A 15,635-nucleotide genomic window follows, 5' to 3' on the forward strand; every position below is an offset into this window, starting at 1 on the left:
ACGGTAGCTCTAGGAGCAGGAAGGACAGAGATACACGTTCAAAAGGACACAGTTTAATGTAGTTGGTTGCCTGGCAGCTTTGTAAATTGGCTCTTAACTGTCGTGGAATCGGGGCCCTGGCTGGATCAGGAGGCGCCCATATGGCTCTTCTTGTTTCACACGAAGGATCTGCTGTGCGGCAAGCACTGGTCAACAGAGGAGGAGGGGGCGGGTCAGAGGAGTCGCTACCACAGCCTCTGGCCTGTGTGTCCGCTCCCCACCCTCCGCGTGGGCGCACACACTCCTCACTCACCCAGGAGCAGGTAGAAGACGCGGGCGGCCATCCTGCGGGGGCTGAGAGGTGGCACCAGGCTGCTGAAGTCGGGCTCCCTGTCGGCCTGCAGCTCCCGCGCCACTGCCCTGTGGTTAAGAACCAAGAACCGTCAGGTGAGGCCGCAGCCCGGCCACCCATGGAGGGACGTCCTTCCTGGTACCTGTGCACAGCCTCCAGCGAGAGCAGCTCGGGCTCTGGGGGCAGCTCCGCGGGCAGCTCCACGGGCACCTCTGGGAGCTCAGGCACCACAGGCAGCGCAGGGGCCTCTGGCTGCTCCGCCTCCACCCAGGCCCTAGAAGAACACACGAGTTGGGCGGAGCAGGGGAGGAGGCAGCGGTGACAGCCCCATCCCACTGCTTGCCCCTCCTGGCCAGGGCTGCGGGCAGGCCGCTGCTCACAACCGCTCTTCTGGGGGCACGAGGCTGATGCGGGACTTCTCCTCCTCAGCTACTTCCAGGGAGATCTCTGTCAGGGAAAGGGGAGTGTCTTGAGCAGGTCTGTGTGCATCTGAGCAGTCAGGATTTGGGGTCACCTGGCTCAGCTGGGTGCCAGAGCAGGCAGTGACTTGTTAACGGCACTTGGCAGGGAGGGGAATGAAGATAATCAGTCTGTGAGTCCTTATGTTAAATGCACTGACAAGAACTGTCAGCAATTGGGGCTCCACTTTCCCAGGACAGTGGTTAGAGTGGTGGTCTCCATTGCCCCTTCTCCAGGTACTTACCAGAAGATACCATGAGGGGCCCACTGGGCTCCTGGGCCTCCCTCAGGAGCTGGGGATGAGAGAAAGAGAACTAAGGCCCCAGGCATCACACCTGGGGCAGGGGTAAGGCAGGCCCGTTGGCTCATGTGGGCAGAAGGCGGCCTGTGGGATTTTAGTCAGAGCAGACGGGGCTCCAGGAAGGACTGAGGGGACCGCTACCTCAATATCGCTTGGAGTCTCAGCCTTTCTCCTTTCCTCCTCAGCCGCTGCCTCCCTCTCAGCCTCTTCTAGCTCCTCAGGCAGCCTTCGCCTTAGTGCCCTTGGAGGTGGCTGGGCACAGTGGGTCCAGAAAGCCAGCAGTTCTGGGGGTAGCCAGCCAGCTGAGGAGAGGGACAGCAGGGAGGGGGTTGAGGTGTGAGGAATAGGGATGTGGAGGATCCCCTACACCAGCTCCCATCACTCCTCACAGTAAGTCGGGTTTCGGAACAGCTCCACAGGGGTCCTGATCATCCTCTCAGGAGGCTGGACCATTGGCTGTGTGCAGAGAAGGCCAGAAAACTGGTTAGGAAGGAGCCATGGCCCTTCACCTGTAATGCCTTGTTCCAAGGCCTCTGGCCTTCCAGCTCTTCCAGGCTCATGCACCTGCCTGCTCTGCTCATTGTTAAAAAGATTTTCAACTGATGCCCTTGGATGTGCTAGGCAGGGTCATGAAGTGGTGCATGGGCAGCTCCCCAACCCATGCGTTTTGGGGACTGTTCTCAAGATTCCCCCAGGAGTTTAGATGGCCCAGCATGCACCTGCCTCCCTCCACCCCTCCAGAGCCTGGGGTGTACTCACACACTCCCTGCAGTGGGCTCTGGTTTGCAGTTGTTCCTGGAATTCTTTCCGGGAGATCTGAGTCTCTTCGTCCCAGAATAATAACTGGCGGCGGCGACGGCGAGCTGGTGGGCCCCTGGGAGGTGGGGGGACTGGGGGCCTCCACTGAATGGGGAGGGGAGGTGGGGGCAAGGCTACCCATTACTCTTTTTCCTGAGGTCCTGGTGGACTGTAAATAGGCCCCACACTCCCAATCCCTAGAGGTGCCCTGGTGAAGGGCTTGGGTGGGGACTCGGAGGGGGTGCAGCCCCCACTGTATGAGGTTCCCATCTGGGAAGTTTAGGCTGGATAAAATGGGGTGTGGACCAGTCTACCTTGTACAAACTTGCACAAAGGCCTGTGGAAGCCAGCAGGGGCCTTGAGGAAACAAAATGGGTGAGGAGCTCTGGCAGAGGCGGTGTGGAGGGGCACCACTCACCTCAGGGCTGACTGGGATGGGTGGCGGACGCAGCTCCGGCGGGGGCGTCACCTCTGCAACAACAGTCTAGGTCCACACCTTTTGCCCTCAAGGCCACCCAGGTGAGAAGCTAGAGGGTCCTCCCTTCAGCAAGTTGGATTACAGGGTGTTGTCTGCAGCAGCTGTGCCAGGACCCCCAGGAAGGACCCTGGTTTAGTGGGTACTCACCGGGAAGTGGGACCTCCGGCTCCCAGCCTACCGGCTTCAGCTCCTCCGGGGCCAGGACCTCGCTGGGAAGTGGCTCTGCTACCTCCTCCACCCTGAGGGGAAATGGGCAAGAGGATGAAAACACCCTCCCAGCGCTGACCCCCACCTGGCCCGGGGCTCCTGCCCTTACCCTACAAGAGCTAAAGGCGAGGGCGGGGGTACTGTGATCTCCCGCTCTGGGGCCCAGGGCTCCTCTTTTAATTCTGTGAAGAGAGGATCAAGCTTAGAACACAGAAGAGATGTGAACATTTCCCGGCCCAGATGGCCAGTGCCTGGGGTCTGACTGTCCACTGCCAGGTGGGTCCTACCTAGCCGACGTTCCTCTAACAAGATGGCTTCCTCCTCCTCAGCAATCAGCAGGTCCAATTCTCGGCGGCTGATTTCTGGGAGGTCCAGTTCACCCTGTCAGGAGAGGTGACAATTTCATTTCTGTCTGAGAGACATGCCACAGGGCCAGGCCAGGCCAGGCTGAGGAAGCCTATGGGTACTCAGGCATCGGGGGAAGGGGTAGAGAAACGGAGGCAAGAAGGCAGGACTCTGGAGGCAGAAGGAGCTGGTACAGGGGGCCTGGGCCATCAGACGCAGGACTCAGGCCTTGGGCTCTGTGTGCAGGGGGACAGCTCACCTCGATCCGCAGCATACGTATGGGCTCCGCCTCCCGGATCGTGATGGCTTCAGGGCTGACCCGAATCCTTTCTGGAGGGGGAGGGAAGTCACACAGCCTCTGTTTTTTTTCAAGTCCCCACACCCATGTATGTAAGGCAAAAACAGACTCGAGAGTCAAGCCAACCTGGGTTCTAGTCAGGCCCTGGCCAGTCACTGGCAGTCTGACCCAAGGCACATTGCTTAACCACTATGGACTTCACTTTCCTCATCTGTAAAATGGGCATAATAATTCCAATCTTGTAAGAATCTTGTAGTGCCCTTCCCAAGGCCTTGCTCCTGAAAGAAGCTCAAAAACAGTTTTATTTCTTCGGCCCTTGGGCGTTCCTCTGCCTCTCACCAGAAAGAAGGGTCTCTGCTCACCTGGCTTCCGAGGCTCTACGGGGACTTCAGGAGGGATCTCTTCAGGAACTTTCTCTGGGGTCACGGCCTCTAGAAGGTGTCGAACCTTTGGAAAGGAATGGGAACAAAAGACCGGATTCAGCTTCAGTGCCCCGCTCCCCCACTTTCACAACCTTATGCAGACAATGGACAGTGACACCCCTTTATGCCTAATCCTGTGGCACTGACAGCAGGCTGAACCCGCTCACCTTCAGCTCCCCTTCCTCACATTCCTGCCTGCGCCCAATCATATAGCCTGGGTCACTTTGTGAAAGAAGTACTGCTTCCTGGGGTCAAGTGTTGTCAGGGACAGGAAACAAAAGATCCTTGATCTTGAGGATATTGTCTAGTGGGGAGATAAGTTTGTGTATGACCCCAGCAAAAGCCAGCACAAAGGATGCTGTGCTGCTGAGACTAGCACAATGCTGTACATCAACTACACTTCAATAAAAGCTTGTCTAAGCTGTAGGGGTGTTAGGAGTGGATGGACAAGGACATGGAAAACCCAGTGCCGAGGGACACTGAGGGCCTGGACTGGGGCCTCGGTTCTAGAATGGTGTGAAGATAAAAACTGCCTCTAGGTTGGTCCTGAATAAGTGCAGCAGGCTTGTCTGGATAGGCCCACCATGACAGCTGCCCTGCACTGAGTCCTGTGGGGCAGAGCTGGAGCAGGCCCCCACCTGCCCCCCAACCCTGGTGCTAGACTGGCACAGAAAGAGCACGCCCCTCTGCACTGTCAGCTCATCAGTCTGAGCTGTCCGAGGGGGAGGAGACCTACCTGAGGGATATCAGAGGGATCAGGCAGCATGGGCTCCACAGACATCATCCCAAAAAAGGGGTCTGGAGCATCTTCCAGAGTCTCCATCCTGGCCAGGTGGTCAGGCAGCAGCAGGCTGGGTCTGAGGGAGACCGTGGGCTGTCAAGGACTGAGGCCAAGTTCCCTTCCAAAGACCGGGTGGTCCCAGCCCCAGGGATGCACTCACAGTTCAGTCTCCACCATATCAATGCGGATCTGCAGCTGTGCCCGGTGCAGGCGCTCCAGGATGTGCTGGATGTCTTCTGTGGTGAGGGAGGGCAAGCTACAGTGCCCGCCCAGGGGAAGACCACTCGGCACTGCTCTACATCCAAGCCTTCCAGCCTTACCTACAAGGTACTGGCATTGTTGAGAGTAGACCCGGATGACGCCAATCTGGAGCTGCGCTGAGAGGTAGAGCGAGAAGCGGGGCCGCGGTGCACCTGGCAGCGGGGGCTCAACTCGCACCAGCACGTAATTGAGGATTTCCTCGCTGGGGGAACAATGCCCCCCATCACCACTGCACCAAAGACCTACAGCCTTGCCCAGCTCAGTCCATCTGCTAACCCACCCCAGCCCTGGGCCACTCTTTATGGACCTTACCAGGTCTTCACCACATTAACGTTCAGGTATTCGCGCTTCACCAACCGGCAGCCCCGCGTCGCTGCCAGCCTGGAAGAAGAATGAGGGGTGTAGAGGGAGGGGGAGCCCTCAGGTTGGGACCCCTGGGTGTCCCTCCCGGAGCACCTACCCTGGCCAGGCCCGCCCTTACCAGATGGTGGCGAAGCAGCCGGTGTGGCGCTGAAGCACATTGGGATAATAGAACATGGTCCCTCCAGGGTTTCACCCTCGTCTACACCACTTCCGTTCAGAGGTCAATCCAAATTCTTCAGGGTACAGAATTTCCCAAACCGTTGGAGAGAAGGATGTGGACAGGTAGCGTGGCAGGTGGACCCAGAATGCCAAATAAAGGAACCGATGAACTATGTATGGGTGGATAAATGATTAAGGGGATAAGTAAATGGAGACACAGACTGGATATACGTCAGCCCTGAGCCAGTCTGCACACCACGTGGGTGCTTCGAACTTAACGGGAGCCTTGCAGGTTGGGTTCCAGGTTGGAGATGCAAAGATTCGCGAAGGAAGAGGGTCCGAGCTACAGCCCAGGCCCGGTCCGAAAGAGAACGGGTGTCCTCTGCAGATAGGCCCGGCAGCTGACTGTTGCGCAGCTTCGGCCACTGCCGGCCTGCTCCTGCAGCCTAGATCCCGCCGCGGGGAGCCCGTGCTCTGGTGCTTTGCACTTTGCTCCTCATTAGATGGCGCGGTCTCCAGAGCAGCCAATGGGGAACAGGGTCAACTTGGGGGCGCTCTGTTCGGGGCGCTAAGTAGCCTAGTCCGAGGCAACAGGGGGCTCCCGAGGCAGGCAGCGAACCAATGGGACGAACCCTGCAGGCGGTGGGGGGAGGGGGGAGGGATTGTGAGGTGTCCGGACCAATGGGCTCTCATCCTCGCCGGGGTAACAGGGGTGCCTCCGAGGTGCTTCCCCATGGACCAATGAGTGGGGAGGAGACTCCAAGCACCGAGCCTGGTAACAAGGGTGCTTCAACTAGCCGAGGAGGTTGCGTCATGACAAGGGCAATCGCCAGGCCCTGTTTAGGGCACCTGACTTGCAGTTAGACCTAAGCCTTTTTCCGAATCCCACGGAGCAGCAAGTGGTTGGTCTACTTTTGTGCCCAGCCCAAGGCCTATGGTGAACGGGTGTGAGGTGGCCTTGGAGCCACCACAGGTCGATGGGGAAGAAAGATCTCAGAAGCAGTGAGGGACTTGCCAAGTCACTTCCTAACTTGAACAGCTTAGGTTGTAGGCATTCCTCTCCTGGCTGTTTCCCAGGTGTGAATGTTCTCCTGGCTGAGACCTTAGTTTTGTTGGATGTAGGGCGTATTTATCAGCATAGCAAAAGCTGTTTGTCTCAAACAACTGTTTGTGTGCTATAAATTGTGTGGCTGTAGTTGCAAATATTTCTTTCCTCATGCCTCCTGCCTGCACAGTCATTTCTTTGGTCTAGAGTGCACTTTTCAGCCTTGACTCCAGGGCGTGCTTCTGTCTCTAAGACTCAGCTTTTCACACCATACACAAAAATAAACTCAAAGTGGCTTAAAGACTTAAATAAGACATGACACCATAAAACTCCTAGAAGAGAAGAGAGGCAAAACATTGTCAGATATAATTTGGAGCAATATTTTCTTAGATCAGTCTTCCAAGGCAAAAGAAATTAAACCCCAAAATAAATGGAACCTAATGGAACTTAGAAGCTTCTGAATAGCAAAGGAAACCATAAACAAAAGGGGAAAAGCCTAAGAATGGGGAAAAATATTTGCAAATGATGTGACCAACCCAGGCATAATTTCCAAAGTATACAACAGCTCATACAATTCAGTATCAGAAAAACAAACAATCCAATCAAAAAAATGGGCAAAAGGGGACTTCCCCGGTGGTCCAGTGGTCAGGGTACACGCGTTCCATGCTTGCTCTGGAAAGATCCCACATGCTGTGGAGCATCTAAGCCCATGCGCCACAACTACTGAGCCCACGCGCCACTACTGAGCCGACGAGCCCTAGAACGCATGCCCCGCAACAAGAGAAGTCACTGCAGCGAGAAGCCCATGCACTGTAAAAAGGAGCTCCTGGCTCACTGCAACTAGAGAAAGCCTACTCGCAGCAATAAGGCCCAGCACAGCCGAAAATAAATACAAATTTAAAAATATTTTTTAAATGGGCAGATCTAAATAGACATTTCTCTAAAGAAGATATATGATGGCTAACAGGCACATGAAAATATGCTCAACATTATTAGAGTAACGCAAATCAAAACCACCGTGAAGTATCACCTTACATCGATCAGAATGGCCATAACTGAAAAGTCTACAAATAATAAGTGCTGGAGAAGGTGTAGAGTGTAGGGAACCCTCCTACACTATTGGTGGGAATGTAAATTGGTGCAGCCATAGTGGAAAACAGTATGGTGATTAAAACTAAAAATAGTTACCATATGATCTAGCAATCCCACTCCTGAGCATATTTCCAAAAAAGTAAAAAAGTTTAATTTGAAAAGACACGTACCTCAATGTTCATAGCATTATTTTCAATAGGCAAGACATGGAAGCAATTTAAGTGTCAATCAACAGATGAAGATGTGGGGTATATATTTATATATATACACATATACAATGGAATATTACTTAGCCATAAAAAAGAATGAAAAATGCCTTTTGCAGCAACATGGATGGACCTAGAAATTATCTAAGTGAAGTAAAAAAAAAATACAATGATATGCTATCACTTATATGTGGAACCTAAAAAAGAATACAAATGAGCTTATTTACAAAACAGGAATAGACTCACAGACATAGAAAACAAACTTATGGTTACCAAAGGGGGAAAGGGAGGAAGGGATGAGTTAGGATTGTGGGATTAACAGATACACACCACTATATATAAAAGAAACAAGGACCTATTGTATAACAGAACTATATTCAGTATCTTGCAATAATCTATAGTGGAAAAAGAATCTGAAAAAAATGTACATAACTTTGTTTAGTACTTTTGAAACTAAAACAATAGTTAATCAACTATAGTTCAATTAAAAAAAAAAAAACCTCAGCTCATTAGAGTCAAACTAACCCTATTTTATTTTGCTCCTTCAATCCAGGAACTCTTAAGATTGGGGTCTTGTTTTTTCCTTTAGTGCCTGAAACTTAGCAAATATTTGTCAAATGAATGTACAATTGCCTTAAATTTACAACCACTGAATATTAAGGCTGAATGGGATTCCAAAATCTAGTCCAAGACTTGCCTTTATGGTGAGAAAACAGAGGCCCATACAGACTGTTTCTGCCAGACCACACAGCTCTGTAGTGGCAGCCTGGTTGGGAACTCAACTCTTTTGAATTCCAGTGTTCTCAATCCTTCCATGGTGCCTGGCTAAACTGGTTTCTACATGATACTTACAAATTGTTTTGATCATATATTGCCAATGTTCCTAAGGGTTCACACTGGGGCACACATATGATAAAGTTGGGGGCATCTGCCTTTAAGGCACTTATAACCTAGTTTAAGAGATAAGGGATACAGTAATTTGTTCATTCATTTAACAAGTATTTATTAAATGCCTACCATGTATCAGGCAGTCCTCCAGGCACTGGGGGTGTAGCAATGAACAAAATAAGTCCCTGTTCTCAAGGAATAGGAAAGGAGTGATGATAATCAAATAGACAAACAGAAATGTATGAGCTCATAATCTGTGCTGTGAAGAAAAATGAGGCAGCATAACAGAATAGAGTAGTGAGGGGTGCTATTTGGGTCAGGTGCTCAGGGAAGCTCTCTGAAGAGAAGGGGGCAAGTCAAAGTGCTTACCTGAAAGAAGAGTGTTTTTGACAAAAAAAAAAAAACAACAAAAAAACGTAATAAGAAGCGATGAGGTCCTGAGGCAGAAATGTGTTTGGCGGGTTCAAGGAGCCTAGAGCAAAGTGACTAAGGAGAAGTATGGCAAGAGGTGAGGTTAGAAAGGTGGATAGGAGTCACATCCCCTTGGAGGCCAAAGAGAGGATTTGGGCTCCTCCCTGAGTGAACAGAAAACTATTGGAGAGCTTTGAGCAGAGGAGAGACATGATGAGATTTATGTCTTAAAAGTATCTCTTCTGTGTTGAGAATGGACTGATGGTGAACAAGAGTAGAAGCAGAAAAGATGTGGAAGGAAGCAGAAAGAAGAAGTGTGGGAGATAACTGGTTGAACAATCAGTAGCGAGGGAAGCAGAGGCCAGATTCTGGAGAGAATTCTGAAAGGGATGCTAGAACCAGCTGATGGGTTGGAGGTGGGGTATGACGGAACAGGAAGTAAAGGGCCTGTGCCCTTGTGCGCACTCAGCACCCGGCTTCCTCACTGCCTATGCAGGGCCTGTCTCGGGAGGGACAAGGAAGGTCCAAGGAGGCAGGAAGGCGCCAAAGCAGCGCTGACGTTTGTCAGGTGAGACAGTAAGGACTTCCTCAAGAAGCCAGACGTCTATCTAGACTTAACGATGTAGCTGAACCACTCAAAGCTTATGTAAGTGGCATCACAGGAAGGAGCTGGTTTGGGAGGTTCCTTCTCTGTCCATCTGGTGTCCTGTATGGGGAGGGGGAGCCGGAGGCTATGGCAGTTTGTAAGTGCTGAACTAGTTTGGTGAAGGTGAACGTCCAGAGAGGTAGGAGGCCCGCTGGCAAGTCGTCCTTGGGAAGAACTTCCAATTTGGGAGCAAGATAAACACGAGGTAAAGGAGAGAAGTGTTGGTGGATTTGGGCCCCTGGGATCCCCACAGAGTGCTGCTGACGGGGCAGTCTAGGCTAGGCTGTCTGTCGTGGGGCTCTGGCAGAGCAAGGAGACCAGCATGGGAACACCCTTCCGTGAGGGTGACAGCGCCCCAGACCCTGGGAGAGAGGCCCCAGGACCTCATCCGCCTCGGGCACGGGAGGCTCAGCCCCTCATTCCTCTGATGTCCTCCCACGCCAGGCCCCAGGGCCTCGAGCTCATGGTTTCAGGTCTGTTCATTGAGGCTTCCAGGTAGGAGTTCAACCCTGGGCTGAATCAGAGGCCTCTAGCCACGGGCTGTGGACACTGGACTTTCCCATGAGAGAAGGTGGCTCGGAGCCCTTCTTGGTGGCTGACCCCAAGCCTCCCTCCAGTCCTGGTTTCCCAGAGGACACAGAGAGCTGGGCCAGAACCTACAGAGCCTGGACAACTCCCTCGCCAGAACCTGTGGGTGGAGGAGGGGAGAGGGGCCCAGAGACACCAGCAGGAAGAGACCCTGGGAACCCTGCTCTCGGGTGACATCTCCATCATCTCCCTGTGATCCCGCTGCCTTCTTCTAATGAATCCGATGCGGAGTCCTTTTTCAGTAACATTTTATTTTAAATCCTTAGTGAAGATCTAAGACAAAAATATAAAGTGCTAGGTTTTAGGGTTGGGGGCAGAGGGAAAGGCCCACTGCGTTCACACCGTTTGGACTTGCCCTGTTCAGTTCCTCGGAGATGAAAGACGGTTTATCTCAAAATTGGAAAAAAAAAGTCATTCTTGAGTTTCCCACCAATAAGTGTCCATGAGGAGTTGAGGGACAAAGTCATCACAGACCACCAATGAGAACGCTCACTGTGGGAGGCAGGTTGACAGCAAGGAGGCTGAGGCTGTCTCAAAGAAGACGGGCGGGATAGAGAGGAGAGGAGGCACCGGGTCCTGCAGGCTCTGCAGCAGAGACAGGGTGGCTGCCTGCTCCTCTGGGGTCTCCTTCAGCATACGTCGGGCAAAGGCCTGCTCCATCTGTGCGGAGAGGTGGGAGAGGGGTCCCTGAGCACCACAGGGCCGGATGCTATACCCCGGGCCTTCTTCCCCAGGACGCCCTTCTCATACCACCCCCGTGCAGGCAGGCTCTGCTGACTCACCTGCACCGCAATCAGACTCTGTGAGGTGTGGCTGGGGTCAGGGTTCTCCTCCCAGAAATTCAGTGTCACTTGAAACTGGGGTGGGGGTCCCAGGCCCTGGAAGTACCTGGCCAAGTCTGAGAGAGAAAAGGCCAGGAGTTGGAAGAAAGAGAAGACAGAAGGCCCCAGGCAGGGAGGGACGAAGGAGGAACCCATAAGGGAGGAAGAGGGGTGGTGATGGGGCCACTCGGAGGCCAAGGCTAGAGCAGGAGCCGGGGGTGGTGAGGCCACTGTCTCGTGCTAGGAACTAAACTGCTACTCACCTGAGGACAACAGGGAAAGGGCCCCCTTTAGGGGTAGCCGATTGTCACACACCCTGAAACCTCTCTGCTGGGGGAGCTCAGGGTCTGCTTGGCAGCAACCCTGGCTGCTGACACAGCCATGCCACACTTTGGTTGCCTGTTCACTCCCTTCCACACTCACGCTCTGCATCCCCTGTATTCCTGGCCCCAGTCCCAAGGTCCCGTTGAGAGCTGAATGGAGGCAGGAAGTGGAATTCTCAGCATGGTTGGGAGAGGGGGAACCTGAGGGCAGCTCGAGCAGTGGGTGAGAACATGTGACATGCACAGCTCTCACAAGTGTGGATGGTCGTTGTGCGAGTGTGTCTGGCAGGGGAGAGGGGTGTGGTGCAAAGCGCACCTTCTTGTAATTACTGTACACTCCCATGTGGTGGCGCTCCTGAGATGCAATATTATGGTGGTGAGCTCCACCTGGGCCTCACCTTCTGTGGCCTTGGCCCAGGAAGGGGGGCTGCCAGGGCTGAGCCCTGGGATGTGCACCACACAAGTGCAGGGGCCAGGCCTGGACTGTGCTGGGGGATTGGCTGGAGGGAGCACAGGGTGACGGCTGGCCCAGAGGCGGGGAGCGGAGGTGGGGGAAGGGGCTCAGGTGCTTGGCTGGAGCAGCCTCACCTCTGCAGAAGTAGCTGGTTCTGAAGAGCTCCACGCACTCGTTGGTGGGCAGCAGGTGCGGACCCGGGCCAGGTGGCATCTGGGGCGCGTTCCAGGAGATGGGAATGGGGCAGAGGCGCTGCACAAAGAGGCCCCGGGAGTTGCTGGCCAGCAGGACCCCTCTCTGGAGCTGGTTCAGCAGACGGTGGGCGGGCTCACGTGGGTCGGGTTTGGGAAAGATCACCTGCTCCATGCTGCACTGGGAGCTTGAGGGCTCAGCCACGAGGCGGCAGTCCAGGCTCTGCACCTGGGCCTCACCCACCACACGCCCGTTGTAGATGAAGGTGAGCAGCAGAGAGTAGTCTGCAGACAGAGAAAGGCCAGCTGCACCAGTGCCCTCCAGGGGGCCCACTGACTGGCAGGAAGTTCTGGAGAAATGAAGAGGGACGCCTTGCAAATCCAACATCCTCATTTTGCTGGTGAGGAAGGTGGGCCTCACAGAGACCAAATGAGGGCTGGTGAGCACCAGGCAGGCTGCGAGGCGGGGGCAGCAGCTGTACCTTCTGAGGACAGAGAAGACCCTTGCCTTTCCTATCCTCATCCCCCAAACCTCAGCAGCCGGGGGTGGGGGGGTGGGGCGGGTCTTCCACTCATGCTTTCCCAGCCCTTATGTATGTGTCTGACTCTCTGCAACTCCATGGACTGTAGCCTTCCAGGCTCCTCTGTCCATGGGATTTTCCAGGCAAGAATACTGGAGTGGGTTGCCATTTTCTTCTCCAGGGCATCTTCCCGATGCAGGGATCAAACCCAGGCCTCCTGCATTCCAGGCAGATTCTTTACCACTACACCATGGGAATTCCCTGGCTCCCAGCACTCAGGAGAGGAGCTAATACATAGGTTTCCACTGAGGCCTTAATGCCCAGGGTCTTACAGTTTACAAGAGGGTCCCTGAGATCAGGCCTCTACTTAACCCACAGAATCAACATCTCAAAGTGGATTTCCAGGTTAGAGAATGTGTAGGGGGTATTTTTGAGAAGTGAGCTGTGTGGAGTCTGGAATCTGGCAGGCATGCTGCCTAGAAACCAGTGCCTCTGGGTCAGGGAGCCTGCTGCAAGCCTTGACAGATTAGATAACACATGCATGGCTTTAGGACGACGAAGGGAGACAGGGACAGGGGTGAGTCAGAAACACCAAGTACCTGAATCTGGAGGGGGCAGAAGCTCCAGGGACAGCAATTCTCCCTGGAAAAGAGCCTCAGCTGTGTCCCTACCTGGAAGGGAGGCAGAGGTACTGGTCATTCAGAGTGGACCGGGGAGTCCAAGGGCCAGAGGGTGTGGTGTGGAGGATGACAAAAAAGGCAGGGCACTCAGTACCTTCCTGAGGCTCAGGGCTGTTGCTGCTGCTGCTGCTGCTTCCGCTGCTGCTGCTACTGCTGCTTCCGGTGCTCCCGAAGTCTAAACGGCCAGCTCCCCCATTGGTCTCCACCATCTCCTGCAGACACAGTTCCTGTGGTTGGCCCACCTCGCCTCCAGTCACTGCTCTGCCCTCAGACCCATCCGGTTCCCTCCCCAGCTCTCACCTTCTGAGGGGGCTCCTGGAGCAACGAGGGGCTGAGTATGCAGTTCTTTGCGGTAACTTCTTCCTCTTTCTTCTCAGAGGATGCAGAACTGTGGGGTCGCTTTGATGGTAATTTCTGGGTCCCTGATTGAGCTGTGGAACGTTGAGAGGGAGGCAAACGTCAGAGCCTTAGGTGGGCACAGAAAGAAGGGGAAAGACAGGAGGCAGTGAAAGGATGGGCAGGACTGGGCAGGGAACCTCCTTCCCAAGGACAGGGCAGATCTCTGAGCGAGGGGCCTGGAGGGAGGCCCACCACCCTCCTGGGAGGCGCAGAACTCCATCCTTCCCCCGCACTCCACCCCCAGCTGCTGATTTTAGGAGTGATGGGGCACAGGGACACCCACCGGGGACAGTTCCTGGTGGCAGCAGCCGGTACACCTTGTAGGGCTCAGCGCCATCCCTGTGGCCGATCTCAGGAACCTCCTCAAATTCACAACTTTTGTTGAGAGCACAGCGCAAACGAGTCTTCCAGATGGCAGGGCCTTCCGAGCTCCCCTCCCTGTACTTCCCCTTGTATATCGCCCAGGCCTAGAAGACAGCAGCAGTAAAGAAGAGATCGCTGGTAATGGACCACTGACGCGGCTGGCTTCATGGATGTAGAGCCTGAGCGCTCGCACAGAAGGGCTCGAGCTAGGTTTATGCTCAGCTGTTGCCACCACGAGATCCATGCTGAGTTTTGCCTTTCCATCTTGCGTGGGGCTGGTCCTACCCTCCAATCGCCCGTTTATCTGTCACCCTACAGGGTGACAGTGCCAGCGTGTGCTCCACCCCTCCCTCCGAGAGGCCAGTTTCCAGGCTTCACCTTGAAGAAGGCGGCATCCTGGTCCTCCCGGAAGTCCTGCTTGCCTGCGTGCTTCCAGGGGATCCGGAACATGGTCTTGGCCGCATCCTCCCAGCACACTCCTGGGAACTGCCCGCTCTCCACTTGCTCCACCACCCAGTTCCGGAGCTTTCGGGTGCAGCGCGTCCTGCCTGATGCCATCCTGGGGATAAGAGCAACAGAAGTGTTAGGGGAACTGACACTTTGGGAAGAGTGAGACCCTGGCCCTTGGGGTTGGCTTCTGGCCAGGGCCCCTGGAGATACCATTTATATTTTGCCTCCAGACATATCTCAAAATTCTAAGGCTGAATTGTTTCATTTCTGCCATCACTAGCAAGTACCAAAAATACTTTCTTTTTAACATCCCAAGCTGTGACGTCTGGAGGGAAATCCTAGGCCTTGGTCTTGATATTTTTCAGGAATCTACTGTTTGGAAGAGAATTCCCCTGGTGTCCTGCTCCAGGTGAGATGTCCTGTCTAGATTCCCAGTGTTTACAGTAGCTGCTTCTGAGGTGTCTCATCAACCCTCTTCACCCACCACCCACAACTCCTTTGATATTTCCCAAACTTCCTCTGTGCTTGTCCCAGGAGCAGGTGGGGCAGGGAGCTGGGGGCTGGGGCAGAGCTGGGGCGGAAGTGGGCAGGGCCAGAAGGCAAGAAAACAATCAGGAGATGGGGGCAATCTTCTTCCCCAAACAGCCTCATAGCAGGTCCGCCTGCCCTTGGCCTGTAGGGCTTGGGACACTGGCCCCAGATCAGTCTTTCACTCAGGCCAAACTTCTAGCTCCCTAGCTCACAGGCCTTCTGCTCTCTATCCCTCAGTCTAGCAGAGGCGTCCCCAGAAGCCCCTACCACCACCTCTAGTCTGGCCGGGCTTTCCAAACCTAGGCCCAAGCTGATACCCATTTTTGGTTAAACTTACCTGAGCTGCTGTGCAGGCAGTCCCAGGGCTCAGCGGACCTCAGCTCAGCCCAGCTCAGCTCAGCTCAGCTCCCAGCTGGGCAGCTTCTGTATCTCTCCGCCCCTTCCTATAGTCCCCACCCTAAGTTTCAGTTCTCCTCCAGGGAGGGCCCTTTCCCTGAAATCACGTGGTCTCCGAGTTGCAGGGCAACTGGTTACCACCAGGGGGAAGCAGCATCTGAGAACCTTATGTTTAGAAGCCTGCTGTTGGAAGGTGGAGGAAGGCCTCTCCTGCTTCAGGCGCCTTCCCTTCCCTCCCTTAAGATTCCTTTTGCTTGGATCTGACGTCTTTATGACACTGCTGCTCCCTTGGGAGGCTGCCGTGTCCTGGAGTCTGGCCTGGGGCCTCTGTATAGCTCTGTACCACTTGCCCATCTATATTCCCCCCGTGGTGCCTGCTTGGTACCTGCTAGGTGACCCTAGATATCAGCTGAATTCAATGAAAGAA

General features: G+C 54.3%; 2 protein-coding genes across 3 annotated transcripts; both read right to left on the bottom strand.

Annotated features, from left to right (window-relative positions):
• Positions 1-51: 51 nt before the first annotated feature.
• Positions 52-5,357, bottom strand: REC8 (REC8 meiotic recombination protein). Its single transcript, XM_055536997.1, has 19 exons — positions 5,163-5,357; positions 4,994-5,062; positions 4,741-4,883; positions 4,581-4,656; positions 4,376-4,496; positions 3,580-3,664; positions 3,179-3,249; positions 2,838-2,955; positions 2,684-2,756; positions 2,515-2,606; positions 2,308-2,360; positions 1,851-1,994; positions 1,481-1,547; positions 1,233-1,393; positions 1,035-1,083; positions 712-778; positions 474-605; positions 293-399; positions 52-185 (listed from the first exon to the last, which is right to left on the bottom strand). The coding sequence occupies exons 1-19, from the start codon at positions 5,216-5,218 to the stop codon at positions 94-96; spliced, it is 1,776 nt and encodes a 591-aa protein (XP_055392972.1). The 5' UTR covers positions 5,219-5,357; the 3' UTR covers positions 52-93.
• Positions 5,358-10,313: 4,956 nt separating this feature from the next.
• Positions 10,314-15,299, bottom strand: IRF9 (interferon regulatory factor 9). 2 transcript variants are annotated; one of them, XM_055537003.1, is made up of 9 exons: positions 15,150-15,299; positions 14,210-14,390; positions 13,752-13,935; positions 13,370-13,500; positions 13,164-13,281; positions 12,989-13,060; positions 11,812-12,153; positions 10,862-10,977; positions 10,314-10,739 (listed from the first exon to the last, which is right to left on the bottom strand). In XM_055537003.1, the coding sequence occupies exons 2-9, from the start codon at positions 14,387-14,389 to the stop codon at positions 10,569-10,571; spliced, it is 1,314 nt and encodes a 437-aa protein (XP_055392978.1). In that variant the 5' UTR covers position 14,390; positions 15,150-15,299; the 3' UTR covers positions 10,314-10,568. The 2 variants fall into 2 exon arrangements, with proteins under 2 accessions (XP_055392978.1, XP_055392977.1); XM_055537002.1 differs by lacking the exon at positions 15,150-15,299 and having other exon boundaries at positions 14,210-14,406.
• Between the last annotated feature and the right edge of the window lie 336 nt (positions 15,300-15,635).

This window comes from Bubalus kerabau, chromosome 10 (assembly GCF_029407905.1).
Source record: "Bubalus kerabau isolate K-KA32 ecotype Philippines breed swamp buffalo chromosome 10, PCC_UOA_SB_1v2, whole genome shotgun sequence".
Lineage (NCBI taxonomy): Eukaryota > Metazoa > Chordata > Mammalia > Artiodactyla > Bovidae > Bubalus > Bubalus kerabau.

What these genes read in the sequence shown, in the direction of transcription:
- REC8 (XM_055536997.1), bottom strand. Translation starts at nt 5,218, where the DNA reads ATGTTCTATTATCCCAATGTGCTTCAGCGCCACACCGGCTGCTTCGCC. An exon ending in TCGCCTTTAGCTCTTGTAGG is followed by an intron (nt 2,607 to 2,683) that starts GTAAGGGCAGGA and finishes ATTTCCCCTCAG; the next exon opens with GGTGGAGGAGGTAGCAGAGC. An exon ending in GTGCCCCCAGAAGAGCGGTT is followed by an intron (nt 606 to 711) that starts GTGAGCAGCGGC and finishes GTGTTCTTCTAG; the next exon opens with GGCCTGGGTGGAGGCGGAGC.
- IRF9 (XM_055537003.1), bottom strand. Translation starts at nt 14,389, where the DNA reads ATGGCATCAGGCAGGACGCGCTGCACCCGAAAGCTCCGGAACTGGGTG. An exon ending in AGGATGCCGCCTTCTTCAAG is followed by an intron (nt 13,936 to 14,209) that starts GTGAAGCCTGGA and finishes GCTGTCTTCTAG; the next exon opens with GCCTGGGCGATATACAAGGG. An exon ending in GCCACCAGGAACTGTCCCCG is followed by an intron (nt 13,501 to 13,751) that starts GTGGGTGTCCCT and finishes AACGTTCCACAG; the next exon opens with CTCAATCAGGGACCCAGAAA.